General features: G+C 38.4%; 2 protein-coding genes across 3 annotated transcripts in view; one reads left to right on the top strand and one right to left on the bottom strand.

The window, feature by feature from the left end:
* Positions 1-416: 416 nt before the first annotated feature.
* Positions 417-16,383, bottom strand: LOC141928900 (threonine--tRNA ligase 1, cytoplasmic-like). 2 transcript variants are annotated; one of them, XM_074837747.1, is made up of 19 exons: positions 16,083-16,383; positions 15,394-15,486; positions 14,431-14,621; positions 13,741-13,864; positions 12,477-12,598; positions 11,553-11,670; positions 10,873-10,937; positions 10,084-10,162; positions 8,720-8,866; positions 7,152-7,250; positions 6,667-6,833; positions 5,969-6,131; positions 4,920-5,057; positions 4,390-4,467; positions 4,190-4,290; positions 2,883-2,987; positions 1,973-2,045; positions 1,316-1,430; positions 417-1,194 (listed from the first exon to the last, which is right to left on the bottom strand). In XM_074837747.1, exons 1-19 carry the CDS (start codon positions 16,356-16,358, stop codon positions 1,046-1,048), a joined length of 2,403 nt encoding a protein of 800 aa, XP_074693848.1. In that variant the 5' UTR covers positions 16,359-16,383; the 3' UTR covers positions 417-1,045. The 2 variants fall into 2 exon arrangements, with proteins under 2 accessions (XP_074693848.1, XP_074693850.1); XM_074837749.1 differs by lacking the exon at positions 15,394-15,486.
* A 4,774-nt stretch (positions 16,384-21,157) lies between these two features.
* TJP1 (tight junction protein 1) overlaps positions 21,158-26,732 on the top strand; it is a 197,058-nt gene continuing 191,483 nt past the window's right edge. The window contains exons 1-2 of the mRNA XM_074837745.1: positions 21,158-21,515; positions 24,364-24,514. Of these exons, the coding sequence (XP_074693846.1) occupies positions 21,173-21,515; positions 24,364-24,514 (494 nt within the window). The 5' untranslated portion in view covers positions 21,158-21,172. The remainder of the gene's footprint in view (positions 21,516-24,363; positions 24,515-26,732) is intronic.

The following is a 26,732-nucleotide window of genomic DNA, read 5'->3' as shown; positions in this document are numbered from 1 at the left end:
TCATATTTATGTAAGAATTATGCACTAAATAGTATTTTCTGCTTCATTTCAGTGATATTTAAAATCACAGCTACAGTTCTATAGCTTAGATGATTGAGTAACATATTTAATGCTATTTAAGTCTTCTAACTAAAAAAAAATAGAAAAGTGAAAAAAAATTGTGGTAAAAATTAATCTCTCCAAAAAAATCTGACTCAACTGCCTGCGACAATAACTTTAAAATAACTTATAAGCACAAACAAGACAAATATGGCCTTTTAAAGTGAAAACTGTCATCTGCACCTTTTCAGTGTTCTCAGTATCCCAAGCAAATACAACAATAAATTACAAAGTTTTTTCAAAGGTTGGTTTGTTCTAGAAAAAAGCCAAATGAACAGCAAACACCGAAAAAAATAAAAACACTTTCCACACACAGATATGGTGAATAATTCAACTTCATTCTTGGCAATCACCTTTACAGCAACCGATTATCATGCCAACTCAATCCGTGCCTTGTTTCACTGAGATTACCAAAACCACCAATGTATTTGTAGCCTGTGAACATAACTTCATAAAGAACACCAAGCTATTCCCCCCCCCAAACTGATATAATCTGGAGTCAGAAAAAAAACTACACCAGAATGCTCCTGATGCACCTACCAACTGCCAAGATTTTGATTCCACATCACGCCAGCTACACAGCAGCTGCGTGACTGAGGCAGCTCAGCGCTCACAGCAGCAGCCAGTACACTTCCCAGCCTCCTCCTTGACTTCGTGCAGCCCCGATTTACTTCCACAGCAAACCCAACATATTTTAGCAGGGGTGTAGGACTATTTAAATAAGTATTCTGCGACTTGCACAGACTGAAATGCCATGGGATTGTCAAAGGAGTTGGCAGTTGCATCTGTCCGCTTGTGCTATTCCTGGACCACCACCATTGCTACATTTGCTTATTTTGTGCATCCATTAACTGAAAATTCTCTCAGATAAGCATTATTGCTGCACAGGAGGAAAGAAACAACATTTCACAAGGGCAGCTAATATTTTTTTTTCCTAACAATATCATCAGAATTCTTCTTCTGCATTTGGAATATGTGAACTCTTAAATTTCCTGAGTTTCTCAATAGCAGAAGATACTGAAATCTCTCCATGAACTTTGTTGTCTCTTGTTCGCACGTTGACAGCATTGTTGGCTTTCTCTTTTTCTCCAACCACTGCAAGACATATCACAAACAATATTAAACTGACTACCTCCATTACAAAATGAATCCAGACAAACTCTATGCGCAACAATAAAACTCCAATGATATTCAGAAACTAAGATTCCACAATTACCTAAGATAAAATTGTATTGGGCCAGCTGTGCATTTCTGATTTTCTTGTTTAATGTGCAGCTTTGATCTACATCCACATCTGACATAAATCCTGCTTCAAAAAATTCACTGCAAACCTAAAAAAAACCCAAAAAACCTCTCAGTATTACGGTATATATTCCACAACATAAATTTGTGCATGCTGTAATCCCTTCCAATAATTAACAGATGTATGTGAATAATTTTGCTCTTGTGAATCATTGTAAGGAAATCAGTGAAGTTGACTTATGCTTGCATTAGAAGAAAAGCAGAAGAGAGGGGTAAAAACAACCATGGCCAAATATAATGTAGCCAAGAGTATACATGATGTGAAATGAAAGAAACTGACTCTGCCCCTACTTTAAGCAGCTAATTCTGTAATGGAACGTTAATTAGTATATAAGGTTTGTTTCTTCTGTTAATAATTACTGAAGTACATACATAACAACAGAACTCAAAATACTTAATGTTACATATCCCTTTCTCAGGCTTATATATATTTTAGACTATATGGAAAAAATTATCTCCCTCCGCAATACGTCTCCAAAATTATTAAAGCATTCATTCTTTGTTCTAGGACAAGTACATAAGGAGCTATTAAAATTGCTTGCTACTATAAAAAGGAAGGCCCTACTCTCACCTGCCGGGCATACTCTTCAGAAGTAGGTCCCACAGGCACAACCATGACCTGCCGTGGAGACAGCCAGAACGGCCTGGCAAGCAGGACAAAAAAAAAAAAAAGAAATAAGTGTGCATTTTACATTTGCATTTATATCCATAGTCATGTTCCCCAATAACTTCTTTATAAAAATATTTGTTAGTTAAGGATGTTGGATAATATATTACCTTTCTCTTTTCAAGTTCACATAAAATAGCAATAGATTAAGTCAAGTAAAATCACATATGTTGAACTTTGATCTTCTTGTTCACTTCCTAGCTGACTTCACAATTTTAAACAATTTTTTTTTTGGTATAATTTCCAGGTTTTTTTATAGCTTTATAGCGGAAGGTGGACAGTCAGACAGATAGGTGGCTGAAAGTAAGAATCAACTCTTCCTTAATGCTTTAAATACATTAATGGAGAAATATCTTCAGAGCTTTTTCAAGATGAAACAATACATCTTGCAAGCTAAAACAGTATTTCACGTACTAGGACTAATTCACGTCTATATAAATAATTGCTTTACATACGTCTAACATCTTCCCAGTACAAAAGCATGTTTTTAAGAAAAGAGGAACAAGAACATATACACACATATATATATGTATGTTTATATATATATGTGTATATGCACATACACATTCAATTACAATTCTTATTTATGCTTTATTGTATAATTTTCCCCGAAATATCATTTCTAATAATGAACTTAATAAAAGGATATCATAAAACTTAGACCACAAAATTAGACTTCTTTTTTTGTAATCTTACCTACTAATTTTGAGAAAATTCTAGTGATATTATTTTGCATTATAATATATGGGACATTAGGGAGGATCTGTATTTTCTATATTGTTAAACATTTTAGAACTGCATTTGTGCCACATACCATTTTCCTCCATAATTTTCTGCTAGAATAGCTATCATTCTCTCCACAGATCCCAAAATAGCTCTGTGAATAATCACTGGTCTTTTCTTATCATCGCCATCCTTACTGAAAAAGAATAAGGGTTTTTTTTTAAAAAAAACAAAAAACCAAAAAAACTTGGCTCTCACACAGATAATCCTCTAACATATTTGATTCTACTTTTCACAGAAAGACAAATCTTAAGTTATTTATACTTAGGCAAAATCTACCCTTTTTTATTAAAAATGTACTTTAAGTCACCTGGGCTTTTAAAGGCATACTGAATAACTATGGCGACTTAAAATAATCATGCCTGTAGCTAGTGGCACAGGTACAAACTCCTAAGTTGGAAAAGACACTCGACTGACTCAGCTCCATTTCTGTGCATTTAATATTTTATGTGCTTCCTCGCTCTTTCTTTTCTGCTATGTCTTGCTTTTATTTTGCTGCACAGGATCTTACCTGCCCTTACTGTTCATTTCTTTCCTTAAATTACAGTCTCATGATTAAAAAAAAAGCCAGCTGCTGTTCCTGACAGTATTATCACCTACCAAAGAGCTATGACATCTTCTGTAGAATATGCAGCAGGACCAAAAAATAACAAAGATTCTTATTATATCTTCCCCATCAAACTCTTTATAATATGCAAAAACAAACACAGCAAGAAAAACAAGAAAAACAACACCATGAACAAAATAAAGCGTGTGTTCAAGTCAACATGGTACTAAGATTAATTCACTCAGTGGATAAATATCCCTCGTCCTAGCAGGAAGTCAAAGTGAGATTTTCATTAAACACTGTTCGTATCTGGTTTATATTCAAAGTTAACTGACTTTATCTGATAAAAAGAATGAAGTATTTATTACAAACATACTAGCTCCTTAAGACACGTTTGGATTTGTATGCAATGTCTTCAAAGGAAACACAGTGACTAGGCTGAAAGTGAAAAATGACTCAACTGAGTTTTCTTTAGCATTATATATGATCAGTTGTCTTCAGAACTAGCAGACAAGACAGATCATGAAGTTTTCCTGCAATCAGTAGCATTTACAATTAAAGGGACTCATCGTTACATGGAGGAAGCATCTTCAAGTTCGCGACTCTGTCCTCTACTCACCAGGGACGTGTCCCTTCTTAACCAGACTACTGATACACAGGCTAATCATTTGTTAAATGAGCAACAGAGCATTAATACATCTCAGTTTAATGGAAATTACAGATAATGAAAGTAACCATTTTTTTTTAATGATGTAATTTAAAAGACAAAGATGTTTGGTTCAACCACTCACCCAACGTAAGTAAGATTAAATCGAATGGGTAGTTGGAAGTCAAGTTGGATAGTAGCACATTGATGGTACCTGCCAATAGCATCTTTGATTTTAATATCAATCTGTGAAGCAAAGTAACACAGTTACTAAGTATAGTTCGCCTGCATTGTATCTGTGTCCTTGTCCGTCCCAAAGCTGTATTAAAGTGCTGATTCACTAACCTTGGGACCATAAAATGCTCCGTCTCCTGGATTCAAATGCCATTGCTCTCCAAAGTTATTCAAGCTGTTTTGAAGTTGCTAATCATAAAAATGAGAGAGTAATTAAAAAAGGTATAGCAGGGCCTTTCATTACTGTAAGTCAAAGCATTTGCCTTTGAAATGCAAAGGAAGCCAACAGGCAGCATGACTCCTATTGTTCAAGTATTTATTTCAAGATTATTTATCATAAATGACTAAGAGTAGTTCCTTGTACAAATGTTGTGATTAATCAGAAAAAGAGATCAATAAAAATCAAATCAGTTCAAGATAAGGGGCTAAGTAAGAATCAGAAAGTTCTCATTTTATACAGAAATTTCACATTTAACGCTTGTTGAAAAACATCACATTTCCACTAAGCACACTATTTAGCATGTGATTTAAGCAATTTCACTAATTTCACTATTCAACATGAAAGAACTTAGTTAAATATCCGCATCTGCAAATACAAATATTAAGGGTTTTGTTTGTTTGTTTGCTTTTAAATTAATTACCTTTTCTGCATGATCCCAGATCTCTAACTCTCCTAGATAATTTTCTGGTCTTGTAGAAAGATGTAGTTGAAAGGTAAAACCAAAGACAGCATACACTGACTTCAAGAAATCAAGACAGCCCTTAATTTCCTCTTCAATCTTAAAAGTAAACAAAAGATATTAGTTAAAATTTACGTACATAAAAATGTAATTGTATTTGCTGAATTCCTCATAACCCGAATATGAGTCCATTAAATAAAATTTAAAAAAAACCCCAAACACACACACATGAAAATTACATCCTACAAACCCAAATCTAGGTAATGGGTAAAAACAGGACGGAGGTGGTGTGGCTTCAAAGCATGGCAAGAAAAGTAATGTTCCCGTTAAGCCTGGGCTTCTGGAGCCAAATGGCATGACTCAGACTTGACAAGAGTACATCAATTTATTCACATCGCTCTGCTAAAACCTATGGCATTACTAACAGAATGAAGTATTTATTCGGCATTACCATGGAAAACACAATGTGGCCAACAGCTTTTTTCTTTGCAAGGGGAGATACAAAAGATTTTCCCTTTTGGGATTTAGTTGCTCAATGTATCTTTCTAATGGGAAAAATTCTATACGGAAAATCTTATCATGTAATTCACAATCAGTAACATCCCTCAAATAACATTGTTTTCTTCTTTTGGTATAAGCATTTTTTAATTTCAAAGAGAAAAATAAATAACACAAATTATGACACTACTATTTGAGAAACTTGTAACAAGTTCAACAGTGTACTGACTTCAGCAATATTGTGGAAAGTTAAGAAATATGGAATACCAGATGGCTAAGAAGGAAGCACCTATACCTACCAAAAAACTCCCATCAAATGCAGCATCACACTACAAAGCAACACAACAGAAGCAGCTAGAGATGAAATACTTCAGGGATTTTTTGTTGCTTAATGTTAGTTTGCACTGGGAAGGAAAGAAGGTTTGTGGGTTTTTTTTTTTTGTTTGTTTTTTGGTTGACTTATGGGGGGCGGGTTGTTGGTTTTCTGGGTTTGGGTTTTTTTTTTTTTTCACCTGTTCTATTGTGCAAAAGATGTGAGCATCATCTTGTTGGAAGCGCCTTACACGGGTCAAGCCACTTAAAGTCCCAGAGAGTTCATTTCGGTGAAGAACTCCAAAATCTGCAAGTCTAAGAGGCATTTCCCTCCAGGATCGTGGACGATGGGCAAACATCAAGCTAGAAGGAACATGAAAGAACCTTTTCTTTATCCTTCTTACAGAAGATTTAAGACAAAGCAGTAACTAAAACAAGATCTGTACAGACAATAATCACATTTTTTAAGTATTTACGCATTTCAGCTGTCTGCATCCTAAAAGGCAGGCAAATAGAGTAAGTGCAGCACTCAGATGTATTGCTAGACACCTAGAAAAAACACTGTGAGAATAACAATCAAGACTGGCCCATCTGTACTTCTTTTGGTACACCATATCTGATGCCTATCTCTATCCCAATATAATTCGTGTTTACTAGTGGTACAGACTAGTATTAGCATGCACAAACTTTGCTCACTTAATGTGGACTTACTGAAAGATACTCCTACAAGAACTGTATTTGGTCTGCTTTGGGCCACTGTCAGGGCAGCTATCTGGGCACACTAGTTGCTTAGTAGTCTATTGTGAACATACATGATAACACATATTAATACTCCCCGCTCAGCCCCACAAAGGATAAATATAGTAAAATAAGAAGTTTTTCAGTTAGGAGTACAAACCAATGTCCGGGACAATTCATGGGTTTAAGGGCAAAAGTTTCCTTCTCAATCTCAAAAGAGAACATATTTTCACTGTAGTGCTGCCAGTGTCCTGAAACTTCCCAGAGTTTACTGTTGAAGATGTTTGGAGATACAACTTCAGTAAAGTTACGCCTGTGATATTCCTCCTATAAAACAAATTCAACATTTAAAAGGTGATAGAGCTTTTGACAAGCAAAAAGCCTGATTCTTTTTAACTGTGTTCTTATGATGGAGATTTACTGGGAGACTAAAGGGCTACTGCACATGTAGGTTTTGCACAACTGGAAAAAGCACAGGTCAATGCTTTACTCTGCCCTATTTTCAAAAAGGTTAGATCTGTATAAACACCGTGAAAATCTGATATATGTTTACATACATAGATGTTTCTGTGGATAGCTCAGTGCTATGAACGGCCTATCAACTGATAATTAAGCTTATTAGGAGTTACATTAGTATATACTCACTCGTATGAAATCCACAAGTGTGTTATAAAGAAAGGCACCCCTGGGGAGGAAAAAGCAACTTCCGGGACTCAAATCATGAAAGAAGAAGAGTTCTTGCTCCTAGGTAAATTAAAAACAGAATGCTGAAACACCACTTCAAGTTGAACTGCAGAACATGACCATTTCACACATGTTGAGACTCTCTTCACAGAAATGAAGTATTACAGCAACAAGGTGATTTCCAGAAGTCTACGAGTTGTCAGCAACAGTAGTTAATTTACCTGTAGCTTTTACTCTTACAAGTCTGTAGTGACACTGGAATTCCATTGGACTCTGTGACTATGTAAATATACATTTCCCCAAAATCCTGAAGCCTTAACCAATCTTACCTTTAGTAACCAAAGCAATTAAGCATATACCCATCACATCTGAGGGCTGATGGCTGAAGCTTGTGAGCCAGTCATTCTTTATCAGAATTCTGTCTCAAAAACAGAAGCTCAGCAGTATGGCTCTGATAAATCTTGGAGAACCTTAGCCTCTTCAGTATCATAGATATCAGACACGTAGACACTAGATAAGTTGTTTGATTGATACTAGATAATTTGGCTTTGAAAAGGCATAGAAGTAATCATCAAACAAATACTATACAAATATACAAGTCTTAATGACTTAATACACATAAGCATGAACACTTCTGTAAAGATAATTTTTTCTACTTCTTCCCTTTGTCACTGTTTTCTGTAAATTCCTTATTGGCTCTTCCTCTTCTGAGTTACCCTTGGTTGTTCATCCTTGCTTATGAAGGCTCTTCACTGTCTCTTTTTTCACGCCTGCCAATAAGTAGTGCGAGGTTCATGCCTGAATCCTCTTGGCCAACGATGCCGACCTTCACTTACACATGAGTTTTTCAAATAAATGTCTTCCTGTTCACCTGTACTGCCCATCGTGCCTTTAAAACATCCACAAAGCTTTTTGTCTTCTCTCAGATACCCTCCCTATAACTCCAACTTCTCTAAAAACTATAGCAAAGGTGACAACAATTAGGAGACTGCATGACTACATGACCAGTATTAGGTCACAATCCTCATCTGTGTCAACCTAACATCTTCCAATTTATACTCAAATTAAGATTAAATGAGTTCATTTAAATCTAGTAGAGGAATATATGAACAATATTTAAAACTACAGCTGAAGTACTGCACATACATATACTTAACTATTCCCTTATTTATGTCTATAATAAAGACTGACCAAACCATATTATTTACATAATTTTCAGTAATTTCTCTCTTCTATGAAAAATATAGTGTTTTAGGTAGGATCTGAAAAAACTCTACATTAAAAGGTTTAAGATATACTTCCCTAAATGGAGGGACTAGCCCATTACTTCTTCCCACCATCAGTTTAACATTTGCATGCAAGTAACAAGTTTATAGAAATAAAGTTTAAAAATAAAACTAACAAGAAGTTCACAGAACTGGCTCCCATTCAAACAGTCAAAAAATGAAAAAAAAAAAAGAATGAAAGAGAATGAATTCTATTACAGAAGCATAAAGAAAAAAAGAGAAGTAAACCATGAAATAGCATACCTTTCCAATTTTCCTATGGTCTCGGTTTTTGGCTTCTTCCTGGAATTTTTCCCATTCCTTCATCATTTTGTTATCAGGAAAGGATATTCCATATATTCTCTGCAGAGTTTCCATGTCAGATTTTCCTTCCCAATATGTAGAGGAATTCTGATGCGCAAAACCCATACTTTAATATTATATAATCTCAAGGAACGGAGGAATAAACACTAAAGCATTCAAATGTTATGGGTTTTTTATTAGAAAAAGAATTTTGTGCAGTCATCCAGCATTTGTTTATAATACAAAGATACTTGCACTGCCTTTTAGTCAGCATACTAATACAGAAGACAAACAAAAGTGACAGCTCAAGTCATACTTTTATTCTACTTAGGTACTTTGTTTTAACTCACATCATGGCATGTTTTATCTCACATTATGTCTTCAAAAAAAGCAGCACTTGTTTATGTTCAAAACATAATTGCAGTAGAGAAACATGAAAGACAAAATGAAATTAACTCCCTCTCACAGTTGAATCCTAGCTGTTTTGACAGTCTGACACTTAATCCCTGAACTCGGAGCTTCATAAACTTCAGTTAGGAAGTCAGCAAATGTGACTATGAAGAATGTTCCAATGAGGTCAGCCTAATAAGGTTACCAAAATTATCATCTGCAAGTAACTTCAAGGACATCGCAACCAGAGGCATCTGCAAACGCTGTCTCTGGCTTTCCTGTGAGCAATGCCATTTTTAAACACTAGCACTTGCAGATCTGCCAGGGTCCGCTTTACCTCCTGAACCTGAAAGATACCATCTTAGAAGGTCAATATACTATTTTCTGATACAGTGAATATCTTGGATGTTCATTTACTGCAGAACTGAGCTTGCACACACACCCTGCACACAGATGAGATAGCTGGTACAGACTCAAACCAGGACATTTGCACAACAAAGCACAGTGCTGGTTAAAGACACTAGCACAGTACTGCCACATTGGCTTCGGCACTGCACTTCTCTATGTGCATGGTATGATTGCTTCCACAGCTAATCTAGTCACTACTAGCTTGAGTATTTTTGCAGTGCTCTTCATTATAGCCTAAGCATGCATGTTACTGCACTAATACTCCGATAAAAAAGATGCTGTTAACTTTCACTGATGTACTGTTGTGATGGTCAATCAGCAAACCTTGGAAGCAGATGGATGATGAAAATCTGTAGTTCTACTACAGTACAATGGGAGCTGCGAAAGAAATGAAGGACTATTTTCGGAGTAAGCAAAGAAAACAATAGAGAGGACTAGCATAATTACTTCATGAGAAATAAACACATAACTAAATCAACTGACCCATAGTTTTGTACAGTTTTAATGCACAGTTAATTTAAACTTACCTTAAATATTTTAAGGGCCTTAATTTTTCCAGTGTGTCTCACATGTGGACCCCTGCAGAGATCAATCAGCGGACCACACCTACACACCAAAAGAAAAAAGCGTTTATTTCAAAACACTGCAACATTTTTAAATACAATCACTAATGGCATACATGTCAAGCATTAACATGTTCAAACACAGTAATAGCTATACATATGCAACACTCAGCAAACTCACTGCATCTTAAATGTAATTGTGTCTTCTACCTGAGGCAGAATATTCACTCAGTAAATACTCAGCACACTTGATCCATTACCAAGAGCATCATAACACACTCCACAATTCATACAGTTCTGTACATAAACTTTATGCTAAAGTTGGCCAGGAAATTTCAAACTATGCACATCAAACAGAAAAAAATGCTATCGCCACTTTGCAACTAACTAGTTTTCTGCCTGGCAACTGAATGAACAAGGTCCTCACCCCACACTGAGCTAAGAGTTAGCTTTACCCATTATCCAGCAATTCAATGCCATGGGTGGTAACTTATTTTAATCTGTTTACTGAAACCAGAGGGAATGAGTGAAAAGTGGATTTGCCATTTGTCCACAGATAAGAGACCTAATCTGTCCCATCAGAGAAAGAAAAGATCTGATTTTACATAAGTAGCAATTATTTATTGCAAACAGAAGTCCCAATCACACAAGCATTCAGAAGATAGAAGAATAATTCCTTCTCCTCTCAATTTAAATGAAATACACTTAACTACAGAAATATTTCATAATACCTTTTAACTTAATTTTCTTTACCTGTATATTGTGGTAGTTGGTGTGTTAACTTTCTCATTAAGGATACGACACTTAAACTTGTTATACTGTGTGAGGAAACATGAAAAGTCAGAAACATCAATAAAATGGCTACTAAAATTCTATTTTAAAATTATGTATTAACAATGCAAATACATCAGTAAAAAACACAACTAGAAAAACCCCGCATGATCACATATATTTATGTAAACGTTCAAGATCCTTTCAGAAGAGTTATAAAACAACAGGGTAAAGAGACAAAAATACCTTCATTTCCCTGAGGGTGTGTTATGCATAGTGATTACCACCTGAACACCTCAGAGCACTTTTGAAAGGCAATTAAAACACAGTACAGTGAGACTGGTAATATTCACTGTCTAAAACAGAGGACTAGAGGACAAAGTCTCTGCAAGTGAGCCAGAATGAATGTATGCCTTTTGTGTGCTAATTTCTTTGACATCTCATTGAACTTGAGGTGTTTTTGTGTAATAAGAAATTGTTTTTATTATTGCTTGAAAACATCCTGAACACTTGAGATATGGAGAAGGGGGAAAGGATGCTATTCTTTTTCTTTGTTTTACTAGACAGCTACTATTCTGATGAGTCAGTCACATAGAGTATTTTATAAAAGTTACATTTAAAAAGATCATTGTACCAGAATCACAGCTACTCCAAAGATTTACCTTAAACATGTCTAACAGGATCTCCTTTTTGACTTCCAGCCTTTCAAAAGCCTGCTTCTCTTTTATGATATTTTTACAGCGGTTCTCGAGTAGCGGGAATTCAGTACTAGATACACCTCTAAACAGAAAGACATAGGCAAAAGAAATATAAATTTAAAAATGGGAATATCAGAATAATTGACCACTTCCTAGTGGTTTAATTTGAAAAACATGGGATGTTTTGTTGTGATTTGTCAAGGTATTTTCTTAGTTTCTTACAATCGGCTGTACTTTCAGACACTAAACTCAGAAACACAACTGGTATCACCCTCAACAAACCCACTGCAATCACTCCTAGAACAGTCTTTGACATGCTTAAATGCCTGGAAGATCTGTAGTTCAAAATATGTATGATTTAAGAAAGAAGCAAAAAAAAAAAAAGGTTCAACCCAGCTGCAAGAGCTAGTTTATCAGCTGATGCAGATTCAGTATTCTCCCTGACTACAGAAAGATAAACAAGGAAAAAACAGAATTGTAAAGCTGTGCACAAGGATTAGAAAAGTAGTAAACACCTATACGAGTTACATGCATACGTGCCATTTCAACAAGTGACTATGGCACTTTGAAGCCAAGCTCCTATGATTCTTCAAGGAAACTGTTTCCTGTATCTCCCACAAACTTCAGACAGTTTTACCCAAACACTACATTTTTTCACAGAATATGCAACAGCTGCAAGTCTTAGGGAGCAGGTATCTGAACACCACTCTTAAATTTAAATATACACACACACTCAATATATACATGTACATAGAACACTAACCTGTCAGTTTTAAACCCATACTATGATTTTACTTTTTTAACATGCAGAAACGTGACCAAACAAAAATAATTCTAGTACCGAGCTTCAATACAGAGTATTAAAGTTCTTAGACACTGAAGTTTTACCTATCTTCAATATACATGTCATAATAAAATCCGTTCTCAATTGGTGGTCCATAGCATAAGCAGCCCCCAAAATAACCTTCCATGGCCTCTCCAAGAATATGAGCACTTGAATGCCAATAAACCTGCAAATAAAGTCAGGTGAGCAAGTCAGGGGGTCATTGGCATTGTGTAACTAAAAAGAAAAAACAAGACAGAGGTGTATCTGCAGATGGGGATACACTGGAATCAGAGTTGTTTAAATTCTGTGAGAAGTATAACAAGTTTCTGTCCTCATTTGGCAGTATGCTACATCATTAATATAATGGCAATAAGTGTAGCAATAAATCCCCATTGTATTTCAGCCTGGAAGATGACTATACCTCTGCATGATTCCATCACCTTAGTACTTACTGTATCTTGTTCATCTATAAGTTAGTTTCTGGTCAGTTAAGTGTCTATGTAATACTGCAATACTAACTGCATCTAAAGCAATGTAGCCAATTAAGTTACCATTGTTCACATACAGTACATCTATTAATAAGACTGTAAACCACATTACCTTAAATGTCAGAGGAGAGGAGTCAACAACCCAGTATATTGATACCAGTCTTATGTTCTAAGTACCTATTAATTCAGGCCACTTCATAGACACTGCTACAAGATAAAGAGGTTCCCGAAATGCCTCAAACAACCTTAATCACATTAATAACTTTTTAACAATATGAAGTCTAATTCGAGTGCATAAAGATAAACATAGACTTAAGACTGAATCCCATGGAAAAAAATAATCTTGGGTGTGTCACCAAGTATATTCATAGTTTAATTGACTAAGACATACCTACTTAAGTTTCTAATAAACAGTGCCAGTACAAGGAGGTGTAGCTTTTATTTATGACTCCAATGTGATATTGGACAATTTTCAGAAAACCATAAGACAGCCTTATTGTTGCTTTCGGTGACTGACCATCAGAGTCAAACCACAGAACACATGTCTTAGAAGATACCAGAATATTTCAGGTTAGCATACAAATCAAGACATTCTGTATGATCTTGTTTGAGAAAGAACCTGTTTATGTAAAAGAGAAGAAAAGAACACTAGGATTTTATTCACCTATAGATTATAGGTACTTAGTATCTAATCTTCTTTGTCGAATCATGACAAATACATTACTTGAGTAGTTTGGGGGATTTTTTTTAAATTCAAGATTTTAAAACTATAATGCTGCAATCAATTTCATGTTGTTAGTTCCTTTAATCAAGTAGAAACTAGTGAGTGTTTACTCACAGCTTTTGCTTCTTCATTATCAAACATAAGCAGCTCCAGAGCACAATCTCCCTCCAGTGGACGATCCAGGTCCCACAATTCACCATTCACTTTGGCTATGACTGCATTTGAAGCCAACACTTGACTAAAAAACACAAATGATGACAAGACACCAAAATATTTAGGCTCAGATTTGCAAAACTGCTTAGGTTTCTAAATCCTGTGAGACACCCACCCACATCTCATAGCACCTAAAGACCTTTAATTTTTGTTTCTGTGGCCATCTTAAACACTTTTCTACTTTTAAGGTACAGACCCTTAAGGTCTTCAAGTTTCATTCAACAGCTTTCAGTGCTGGGGATCTGGACGAAAGACTGCTTCTAACACCAGCTTCTAGTGTTAATCTGGTAACTCACAAATCTTCAGATGCCTCTCTTAATTCCTAGCACTCCCACTGATAGTTGTATTTTTTTAATTGGAAGCAAGCATTATGATCCCAGCATAGAACCTCAAGCATCACTCAGAACAGTAACTTCACCCAGCTGTTTGTTCTGCATTAAACTGAAGTTTCAATGCTTTCCAAATAAACCAATTTTAGAGAATCACCATCCACTGACTGTGACATACATATTTTATGCAACAAGGTAAGAGACAGATGATAGTAACAGATCCATCACTGTGAAAGTAAAACTCCTTGAATCTGCAGGTTACCTAATTCCTACAGCTAACTGATATGGTGTGGTTTTCCAAGATTCCCCTTCAGCCATCTTTCCATCTGTCAGAATAATTTTGATAGGTTTGCTCTGGTTGGCCGCTCTGTAAGCTAGCAAAGCATCATGTTCTTTTTTCAGTGCTTCATAAAGCTTCAGTCTGTCTTCTATGAAGCTTGGCTCACACTGTAGCTGTAACAAATAAATCATACATATACATATTTGTGAGAGAAACAGAATAAAAGGACTCGCAGTGTTCATCCATCCCTAGTGGTTCTGAGACCAGATTTCACTGTACTGGAATTTATACTAATACACAGTAAAGCATTTGTAAATAATTATACACATGATAGTCCCATCCATCTTGCTGCCTTTCCAGTTTTCCAATGCACCTTCATCAATCTAGGCCTAAATGGCTTTATGTGTTTGACATCAGAACGCAGCCAACATTCCTGCCCCAGAATTTGTATTTGGCTGACATCCTAGAGAAGTTTGGATCTCTCCAACAAGCCCTCACTTCTGCCAGTCCATTCAAAGCAACAGATTAAAATAAGATAGTTCACAGGAAGTTTCTTTTAGTTTAGCATAAGGTGAATTATTAAGATCTACTGCACTACAGCTAGCACTGCCAACATCCTCTTCCAGTCATCATGCATGCTGTCTAACTATTCACGAACCATCACTCTCTTCAGGAATCACAGTATCTTGATCTTTTGTTTTCCAACAGTCCAAATCCTTTTGTTATATAAAAAGTAGAGATCTAAGAATGCATAAGTAACCCTACTAATTACACGCAAGAGGAAGCTCTGAATGATTTTGTCTATATGCATGCTATTGCAAGCCTTCTTCTCAAAACCTGGGATTTCAAACTACAGCAAAGTATTTCAGATTTCAGCACGCTTTCTGAACCTAACCAAATAATACTACCCCTTCTATTATTATGTGGTATAAAATAACCCCTTACATCATTCCGATGTTGGTTCACAGCTTCATTTTCTTTTTTCTTTTCCTCTGTATTTTGATTCACTGCAACAGTTGGACTTGCACAGGAGACTTTCTGAAACAGTGATAATATGAAGTATATCCCTATGCCTTTAAGACTTTTCCCAGCATTCACTGAAACAAACTACAACAGTGCAATACTGGGCTAAAAAGGGAATTACAATCGAATAAACTATGTTCTTGGTACAGAGGAAGACCTTCTCATGACACATCTAAAGAGCGTCCTTTCAGCTGTTCAGCAGGCACAGCAGAACTGCTCACCAAGCCAAATCTTCTCATCACGGTTTCCCCAATTTTACTACTGCAACGATCACCGGCAGGACCTCCCAGCGAGCCACTGGGAGATTAAAACTGCCTCGGGAACAATAAAACCAACTCTGGACTCTGATGAACTCACTTCACTTTTATGCAAAGGCAGGGACTGTCGGGAGCGGCACCGCTCAGTGCTGCGGCCACTCGGGGGGCGTGGGCTGACACCGCGGCGGGCTCCCACCCCCGCGCCCGCGGCCGCGCCGAGCCGCGCTGGCTGGGGCCGGCCCTTCGGCCCCGGGAGCCCCTCCTGCCCCTTCCCTCCCCGCAGAGGCCTGGCCCACCGCCGACCCCGCCCGCACCGAGGAGGGCCCCGGGGGGGGTCCCGGCCCCGGGCGCTACCTCGCCACCGGCTGGAGGCTCCGCCGCGGCGGGGCCCGGCGGGCGCGGCTCCTCTGGCGCGGCCCTGCCCAGCTCGGCCGCCAGGCTGCGGCGCAGGTGCAGGAGGCGGTAGCGCAGCTTCTCGTTCTCGGCCCGCAGCCGCTGCAGCTCGGGGCTGCAGGTCCCGGGACCGCACGGCGCCTCCTGCCCCTTCAGCCGGCCGACCTCCGCCGTCAGCCAGCGCAGCTCCCGCTCCTGCCGCGACAGGCGCAGCGCCGCCACCTCGGCGGCCGCCATCTTCCCCCGGCGGCAGCGCGCTGCCTCCGCCCCGCTCCTGCCGCCCCCGCCCGCTCCGCCTCCCTGGTACCGCCCCGGAGCCGGCGGCTCGGGGCCCCAGCCCGCCCCGCGGCAGCCGCGGAGGGGCCGGGTGCGGCCCTGCCCCCTCCGGCGGAGGCGCGCAGGCTGCTCGCTGCAGCGGCGACCCGGACCAGGCACGGCGGGACTTGAGGGGCCCGGCGGCTCTCGGTACTCGTTCTTCTGACGGGGTAAATACCCATTTGTAGCCCTCTCTGCTGTGGTGTTAATAAAACACACCCGCCCATCTTGCCCCGAAGCCGATGAGCAACCGCGAAGCGTCAGTATCCACAACTCTGATCTGAGTCCCACTTCAGTTTACCTAAAAATGTTTTTTGACAAGCTTCTCTCTGTAACCCTCATAAACGCGCAGCAGAATAAACAGGGCCTGCAGTGAAGAATTGCATCACTAATTCTCAAAATCCTGATTGTGTCATTTTGTGGAGAGCACGGTGGGCACAAATAGTTTGTAATAGGGATGGGAAAAAAAACACATTAAGTTTGCTTTATGTTCCCAAGTATCCAATGTAGCATCTGTGGAGCTCATTTCTTATTAAAATCCCAGAAAAGCAACACTTAATACCATTTAAGTAAATACATGCTTCCAAAGGACCAACACATAACATCACCAATGTCTTTCTTGGTCCTTCAAAGCGTTATTCAAATAAAATAGAATGGTAATTAGCGGGTGCCTTAGAATGACAGGGACACTGTCAGAGAATGGAAAATCGCGATGGCACCCGCTGATCGCAGCCCCACAGCCCGCACTGCCGAGGCCCAGCTCTAAGGCTGCAGTCAGCCCCAGCACTCAACTATGGCTTGTTTATCATCCTTTCTCTCTGATCGCCATCCATTAAACACATCCACCTGTGAGTTGCCTACAGCCACACTTTCTCCAAAAACCAGCTTGGATCCAGGCATTACAACAGGTTGAGGTCTGGAGACAAGAGAGGAACACAGGAAGGATGAATAAAAAGTGGCAAAAGCAAACTGGGCAGAGAAGTTGAAACCCCAAATACTGTCCCATAAGCAACAGTTCATATGGCATGTGCCCTGCCACCCCTCTAACAGATCTCACTCCAGCCCAAGCAATCCTTCCACTTGTGTGCCTCCCGGTACAAGGGGGTCACTTACGCCTCCACCTCTGCAAGTCCACAGAATCAGGTTCACCTTTTTTCATAGTTTCCCATAAGGCAGTAGCATTACATGAACACTGTTTCAGAGAGGGCATTTTTCCTAAGATCCATTGCACAGACTTTAAAAAAAGTAGTTCTAACACCCTGGTGTTGAGCCAAACAATTGTGCAGGTCAGGGAGCCCCAAGGGCCAGCTGCCTCCGACAGGCCAGGGAGCTCAGAGCCACAGCAAGGCTGGCAGGACAGGGGCTGGCCAGCCCAGGCCCCGTCTCACGGTACTCAAACAAGGCAGGCAGGCTTGGGGATAGCAGCCAGGAACAACCAGGAGTCCAGGCTGCCAGAAAACTTCATGACGATAAGGAAGGTCAGAGGTCAAGCCAGGAAAGCAATCCACAAGTCAGGTCCCATGACGGTAACTGGGGACAGACATAGTGGTTATCCAGCAGGTCTATGGTGACATGGAAAAGTCAAACCAGGAAGCCAACCTGCAGATCACAGACCAGAGCACAGCAACAGGAGCCAGTGACAAATACATCTCTAATGGAGCTCAGGTAGGGACTGATAGTCCAGGGCTGTGCTTAAATGGAACCCCTGGCCCCATGGACAGGGGTGTGGGTGGAGGCCCCAGGTGAGGTCGGTCAAGGCCATTAAGGCCAGTTAGTGCTCCCAGGGCCCTGACAGGCTGTGCTGCGTCCACCTTCACTATTCTCATTATGAAATAATGTCAAAAAGTGTGGGGCAGGCTGCATCTGTATTTGACTACAATGTCACAGCTTATTTCTAGTGGATGCTTTCTGTCTGACACCAGTTCTTATGAAATTAGACTATCTGAACTAAACAGCATCTTTGCACAAATGGCAGAACTTGGCACCAAGGTAAATGAAGAGGTTTGAGCTGCTAGCCAGTTAGGACTCAGAGCTTGGAAAGACTGTACAACTTCTACTCAGACAGCCTGCATTGTATCATTTACAGGTCCTGGTGGTACAAACCCCTCCTCTCTCTTGGGTCCCTGGGTGCTTAGTGCAATTTCCACAGCCCACCCCACCCCCAGGCCACACACCAACCCACCATGGATTGGGAAAGGCAGTGGACCAGAGCGCTAAGGCACCCCCATGGCACACCTGGCTCCTGCCTCCCCTCCTGCTTGGGAATGGGAATGAAAATCAATCACCTCCTGGCAGCCCAGCATACCCATACTTGGGCCGTGGCCCAGAGGGGGTGATACCAGAACAGCTTTGTAGTTAATTCTTTTTGTTATTCTGCCCCAGCTAAACTTTTTAATGTTTTTTTTAAAAAAATAGTTTTGTTATTTAAGGTATATTGAGAATATCCCTCAGCAAACTGATACCTATACCAAACATTTTTCATTTGCACCAATTCTTCCTTCCTTTTCTGAAGAGATGCAACTTGCCATCACCTATCACTTCTTCGAGGATGGACTGTCATGGGCAGAACTTCCATGGAAATGTGTAAAAATAGGACATTTCCTTTAAAAATTCATTTCAATATTAATCTGACAGATTACCTGGTGTTTTTTTTTTAATTCACTACCGTGCAGAATTTATTACTCCATTTAGGATACTGATGACAATCAGTGTTATCAGCACAATAAAATAAATACAGATTTAGTTTTGAGGTTAAACTCAGAAATATATTCAGGTTACATCCTCTGTATCTCATCTTTGGGCACTGTTTTATGAACCCAAAACCTGTAACTTTGGGCTCGCTCTAGCATTTACTGAAGTAATGGAAAAGCTTACCCTCAGAAGTTATAGTGGCTGAGAAGGCTGATTTGTAAGATGCTGTCTAACATAGGCGGAGCACCAGGCTTTATCAGGATCTTTTACCTGCTGAGATATTGCAGTATTAATATTAGTAGAACTTCTGAGAGAGAAACAACTTTGAGAGAAAAAACACCTGAGGTTTCATTGAGAATATGGAAAGAATAGGGGAGCTAGTATTTGAACTAGCCCTATGGAGGTTCAAAGATCAAAGGGAATCTTAAGAATTAGGCTTACAAAGGAGCCTTTACTTTTAAAGGTTGCCTAGAAGATGTGCCAGGCCTCTCAGGTAGGTTGGCCACGTTCTCTGCCTACTGCATGTTTAGCTGTACTACCTGACTAATAGTTAGGATTGTATTTGCCTTTCACCAAGCGGGTCATCCTTCATGTGGCGTGTGATGCCATGCAATGCATAGGTAGCTCTACCTGAGTAGATTCAAGATGATTACAGAAGCACAAGAATCTCACTGCTATGGTCAGTAAGACTTAACATTCTAATGTGAGACCTTTAATATGGCTTAAAATAATGCATAATTCCACTTGTCCTTTCTCCAGATAATGTCACATACAAGGCTTGTTATATCTACAAACAACCACAAGGTGACAGGCAATGCTTCCAAACAATTCTGTGAAGCCTGGCTAGTTAATAGGATGGTGATGTACACAACAGAGAATTCCCCAATTCAGTGGTCAACTTTAATGCTGACTGATGAATACCTGGAATTTCAGAAACAGAAGCCTGACAGGAGGATACAGTGGTTGCATCTTAAGATCATAAGGACTGAAAATATTATAAAATTTGTTTTCCTAAAAGCTTGGCAAAATATTTCTGTTTGCTGCACAATAGGTAAAGTACCCTTAAGAAAACTGCAGATAAGGCGACATGAGTGAGGCCACGGATGCATTATCAGTTACAGACTAAGAAACAGGAGGAGGAGGAGGCAGGAAGTACTCACAGCTTTTCTATACAGGGAATTTATGTTGACAGAAAGTATGAAAACAAGACCAGAAAGTCCATGTATTAAGCAGCATTTGCATAAGGGAGGTTATGCAATGTGTGATCCTCAATGAATGATTATCAGTGGCAGAACACCTCCACTAGGATTGCAGTAATCTCCACTGTAAAACCTGGTTCAGGAAATGAATGCTGCATGGTGTTTTATTTTGCTTGGACACAACTTAAAGGTCTAAACATGCAGAAATGTTGTTATTCTTAACAGTGACATATTTACCTTCACAAAAAAAGGTCTTACTCTGTAACCTTTTTTACTTTTTGCATAGAGGGTTACGAAATATTTACGGAAGCATGGTTTCTAAATCTATAATTCAATTGCATTGTAAAGCTAATATTTTATGACAGAGTAAGAAGTGCAGGGCATTTATACTGTGGTTTGGGTATGGCCTCTGAGGAATACAAAATTAAAGTGTAGGGAAGACACTTTATTTTATGTCCTGTACCAGCTTGTACAGATTATTTCAGTTTGATCAACTGTCTTCTTGAATGAATTATTTTTTGCAAAGGGATATCTCTGAAGATCAGTTACAGAATTAAAAAGTAACAGTAACTAAGCAATTCTCTGTCTCATCATTACGGTTCAGAAGCTGTTAACAGTTGTAAAGGGCTAATTAGTGTAACGTAATCCTCTTAGGAGGCTGCAGGCATTGAGCTAGATTTCTTTATAATTTGTACGTAGGCCTTCTTTATTCCATTAGAATTACAATAATTACAGAGAGCAGTATGTATTTGCATTCTATCTATCCACATTATGTTTACTTTGCACAGTGAATACTGCACAATAAATGCAGAAGTAGGTTTTTCTATTTTCTATTTAAATATCAAAATGTTTGGAAGGACAGCCAAATCTTGGTTTTATAACCGTGCAAAACCTACCAAAAGAGAAAATGAAAACAGGAATAAGTGGTTTTCTGAAATCCCAAGCAATCAGAGAGAGAAAATACTGGAAGAGCTGGATGTGAGCAAAGTGCTGTCATATTTGGTTTACAAGAGAGTCTTTTCCTTGGAGGAATACAAAGATATTTGGTCCCAGGAAAGCTACAAGAAGAGAACTGAGTATTTTTTAGAGAAACTCTCCTTAAAAGGCCCAAGTGCTTTCTCTGCTTTTTGTTCCATTTTGGAGGAGGTCTGCCCTCACTTGCTGACATGCTTTCTCCTTGGCTATGAAGGTAAGGTCACTGTCTGCTCTGAAATGTTTAAGTGTATATTGGCAATGTGTTGGAATCCTTTGACACTAATAGTTATTTGCTATAATTAGTGTTTACTTTCCTTCTTGCACTAAACGAGAGAGTATTTTTTGTGTTTATGGTTCTTTGTTATAAAAGATAAAATAATGGGAAGGAAAATTTATTAAACAAATGTATGTTGTTATACTTTGAACATTTAAACTGTACATTAACATTGCTGCTACTAATGAATAAGAGTCAGGATAGGGAAAAGGGTTCCTAGGTACTACTGATAACGCTTAGCTCAGAAATGTAACACCGATCTTCTACTTTCCTTCTCATTTCTGAAATATTTAAAAATAGATTGAGAAGTTCTACAGGCATAAGTGCCTGAATACTTGATCCCTTTCACATTCTTCTTGTAAGTCACATTATTTACTATACCTATATGTAAACAACTGCATGAAAAAGATTGCATTACTAAATATCAACAGTACAATTGAAGTTAATCAAAATATTATTTGGACATCAGGGACTATTCATACCTATATGAGAAACAATGTTTTACTAGATATTAGCAAAGATAATGTGAAAAAATATGTGCAGAGTGTTTACAATTACCTCCTAGTGACCTATTTTTATTTTTTGTGTCTGTTATATTCCAAATTCGAGTCTTTCAAGTCAGCTAGAGTTTTCTCAGCAATAACTGCAGGGTTGTGCTCAAAGGTTATATACAGAATGTCCTTTTAGAATTTAATTAAAATAGTCATGTCTTTTACCAATCCATTCAGTAACAGGTTTAAATACCTTAGCATTACAACTATTTATAAATAAAAACTAGTAAGTCAGAGTACTGTAAGAATGTTAATAAATTAAATAAGAAAAAATCTAAACTAATTTTGACCTTTAAAATAGCTGTAGTCTGTATCCTGTCTTGAAAACCTGATTACTTTTAAAATTGACAGTTACAGATTCAATTACTTGAAAAGACAACAGATATTTTACCATAATTTACTTATGAACAGATGCCCATTTAGTGTGCCTTTTCAAAATCTATTTACAGCACAGTTTTATGGCAGTTACAAGAAAATCAAAGGAGGTTCACAAATGTTGTTGAGGATTTTAATACATGTAGAATGTACTTCACGGACAGCCACATTATGAAAAGGCTACTTAGGGCCTCTTTACGTTATAATTTTTTTTAAAAAGCATACAAATATAAATACAATGGATTATAAATACATTATAAAGCCAGGTCTTTTGGAATATGCATTTTAGAATGAAGTTTTGGCTTCCTTTGAATTAACTGCAGAGGCAGCGCAGGGAAATTTTTATTCTGTACCACCTAAACATTTCATGCAAGGGCCTGTCACAAAACAGATTTGAATTTTCCAGTGGGTACAAGGTTTTGGGGGGTAGTACTGTTATAAAGGGTGATGGCCTCAGCAGTTGGGTGCAAGTCAAGGACTCTGTCTCCCTGACAACGTCATAGTAGATACAGAAAAAAAAGGAGAAAGCCAATGCTGCACATTTCCAAAAGAGTAAAGGATACTGTTGGAACAGCGTCCCCAATCCATTCTGGCTGTCTGTGCCTTGTGTAGGCAGAAAAATGCCTCAGGCTGCCTTAGCTCAGCCACTATTACACTCTTTTCTCCTTCCCCTCCCCCAGTAGCATACATCAAATGCGCAAAGCTAGTTTTAGAATCTGTTATTGCTGATAATAATCTACTGGGTAGAAGGCAAAGAAAAACACATGCTATATATTCACATTAATTCATGCACATAATCTGTTTAAATTCACGCACGCATATGTTGCATATTCAATTAAATGGATTATGCATTATGGATTTTCATGCATTGTGGATTTTTATAGGTTGATTTTGATAAACCCTGTTACAAGGTACATGGAAAGGTATGATGAAAAAGAGCATTGTTTACTATTTCCATTAAAATAATTTTCTTCACCACTGTATAAAAGCTGACTGATAGGCCAAAGGAATCAAAATGGAAGGAATACATGATGAGAAGTTGCTATGCCTGTACTATGTGGCTTAAACACCTCAGCTACCGCAGCAGTTGTGTGCCATCCCATCGCCTGTACTTGTTAAAGAGACTATGACAGGCTGACTGAGCACAGAGAACAGAATCAATCCCTGTTATTGATCAACTGCATGTACAGCAGGGGCCAATTTCTGTTTTCTGGACCTGCCTGTGTTGGCAGATATGGGTATTTTAATGTGTTCCCACTGTCTTCATGCCCTACAGGAAGAACCATTTGACAGGTGCTGAAATGTGACATGGTTCCAAGAGGTCACTCAGCCTCTGGACTAATGTAGTTCACTGCAAAACTGTAAACTGTGCTAGTGAAATGTGGCCAGTGAATGATGTACTGTCGCTTGCACACAGTTGATTTAATGCCACTTTGAACTCTTTTGTGTCATTATTCCAAAGAATTACACTCACAGTAATTTAAGGGGTGTTATAGCAGTATTTATTCTTCAAGACACTAGTGACTTGATTCTTTTACTCTTCTAAAATTCTCATTATAGTATAAAGCAAAGCTCTATGGGGAGAAACATTTGGTTGTTACTTGCTCAGGGAGGAGGTTATATGGAGTAAGAATTTCAGGTTTATTTCCAAGATTCCTATAAATTGTCTGATCTGTACCTCTCAAATCTATTGGAAAGAATAATATGGAAACAACTTTATCTATAAAAGGTTGAAAGAAATTATGTTTACCTAAAACAACTGCTTGCCCAAATGTAACATCACAGACAGAATTGCATCAAACTGTAGGTGTTATTTTGAACTATGTATCAGCTATTAGAGAAATTTCTTTATTGTTATCCAGACCATATGCATAGATGTTTCCCAGCGTTATCAGAGCAAACACAACTGAGGGCTGTATCTGAGATGGAGCTGCATGAAACCTGTCAGATGAGTGACCAAGAAGGAAGCCCTTCTGCTGAGGAACAACTGAATCAATCATTCAACAAATACAGGTTAAAATTATCGGTGTCATGATATCTTTAATGATCACAATATTTCCCGTCACTTAGTTTCCATGCAAGTGAAGTGCTTTCAAGAAGTTTTTCATTTGCATCTGATTTTACTTTGCATTTGTAAATATGATTCTATTTTTTATAATGAACGTCTTCTGATGCTGATGAATGCTGGGGGTCACCTGTGGTCTTTACTACAGGTATTCAGTAATGATGTAATGCATTGATGACACTGCTAGTTTTCAGCGTTCAAGGACTAAGTACATATGTAGAAGTACATTTTACTCATAAACTTTCTTGGAATGTGAGAGACAACCTAAGTTAGTATCACAGTTCCTGTTATTTATTTTAAGAGGAACAGAAACTGAGGAAGACCTATGTAAGAACAGCATGTACTTTGATATATGTTTAAGTCCCTGCTTCAGAGATTTGAACCTAAAATGGGGACACAGACAAAATTTTCAAAAGTCCTAAAATGCTGCATTTTATGTACATTGTATTCAGTTCAGGCATTTGCAGATGTGTGTTTGGAATCATGTTTTGCTTAATTCAATACGGAATCTAGCTGAGAATGGACTAGAGCTCTCAGTAGCTCATTAGCTGTTAGGAAATACTATAGGTAGTTTACATGTCCAGCTAAGACAGAAACTTACATTCTGAGAAAAATACTTGAAAAGTAGTTAAAAGCTGTAGTGCAGTTTTGATGTGTCAGTAGCATATAAGCAGTAATTATGAAGCCTTAATATATTTGCATGTCTAGGTTAGTTTTGTTAAGTTTCAGCTAGGGACTGGATTATACGAGTTTTTAGAAGTGTAGTAAAACTTAATGACTGTGAAGTAATTGAAAAAATTGTGGGCTTAAAAGGTTAAGTTCATCTTGAGTAACAGCGAAACATGAAATGGTAATAGAATATGAAGACACCTGATACAATACGTTATGGGCCCAGATTGTACAGTGTGGGCTGCTCTTTACCCACAACTAATGAAATCCCAGTCAGAACTCCTTTCTCCATATACAGTCACAAGAGTTCCAGGAGAGTTGCAGTCATTTGTAATCTGAATATGTGCCATTTGTCTTTAAATACATTAATTCTGTAGCACTGGTCCTGTAACGTCACAAGACAATTCACTTACAAAACCAAACCAATTAAGAAGTGCCTGCAGCTAAAGAACCACATTAGGGAAGTAGCGGACAAATATGAAAGCTTTCCTGAAGCCAGTCTATGCTGAAAATACTTGATAGCTCTAAAAAAATCCACCAGATGTCATAAAACACGACAGTATCAGTATTTGCAGAGTCAGTCTCACTATAAGATCGTTATATACATTCCACCTGATAAGAAAGCTTATGGTGTATTAGTCCTGCATATACCCTGGAAGAAGAAAAAAGCATGCTGGGGCTATACTCTCCCTGCAGGGTATCAGTGTTAAGTGTGGAAGTTGATGTAGCCCCAGAAGTCACAGCAAGAAGGGAATAGTCACCTCTATTGGAAACAGAGAACTCAACGGGAAGACAAACTGGTGTGCAGTAGCACGCAATTTACTTCAACACCAGTGTCCTGGGAAAAAAAATATCTTGACACTAGGTTAAAAAAGTGCCAATCTTTCCACACCTTCTGTTGTATGCTGACACTCATCTCCTCCATCCAAGAGAAAAATATAATAGGTAACTGGCTTATGCTAGTTTTTTTCTTAAGTGCCACACTTGTGTCAAACACCAGAAAGAAAATTTTACACAATCATCATGGTATTTGTGGAGAAGAGAGTCTCAAATGCTTGTAACAATTTGTGAAAATGACAATTGAATCTTCTTGTCGAAGAAAACAATATAGCTGGTAGCAAAGCAAATGTGCCACCTGCATGTATCTTGCATAAATCCACACATTACAAACCACAGTTGCAGGGACCCTATCAACAAGGCAACCAACCAGAGACAGAAAGTACCATCCATAAATACAACAGTGCACAACTACAGGGTGCATAAAGACCACTAGGAATATATAGCAGTAGTTAGAAAAGAAGATATGACCATAAAGAGAAAATAGAAAATGGCTTCACTGCCCTTTTCCCAATATTTGTAAATATTCTCAATCACTTGTAGAGTATTTTTTCCAATGACAGAAAGATGTCAGACACATAGACACTCTAAGGACAAGAACTTCCTGTCTCTGAAAACTCCAGTCAATGTTAGTGGGAGCATCATGGTGAGCTAGAGTAC

This window comes from Strix aluco, chromosome 12 (assembly GCF_031877795.1).
Source record: "Strix aluco isolate bStrAlu1 chromosome 12, bStrAlu1.hap1, whole genome shotgun sequence".
NCBI lineage: Eukaryota > Metazoa > Chordata > Aves > Strigiformes > Strigidae > Strix > Strix aluco.
Note: the sequence above shows the minus strand (reverse complement) of the source record. Positions and strands in the feature narration are given on the sequence as shown.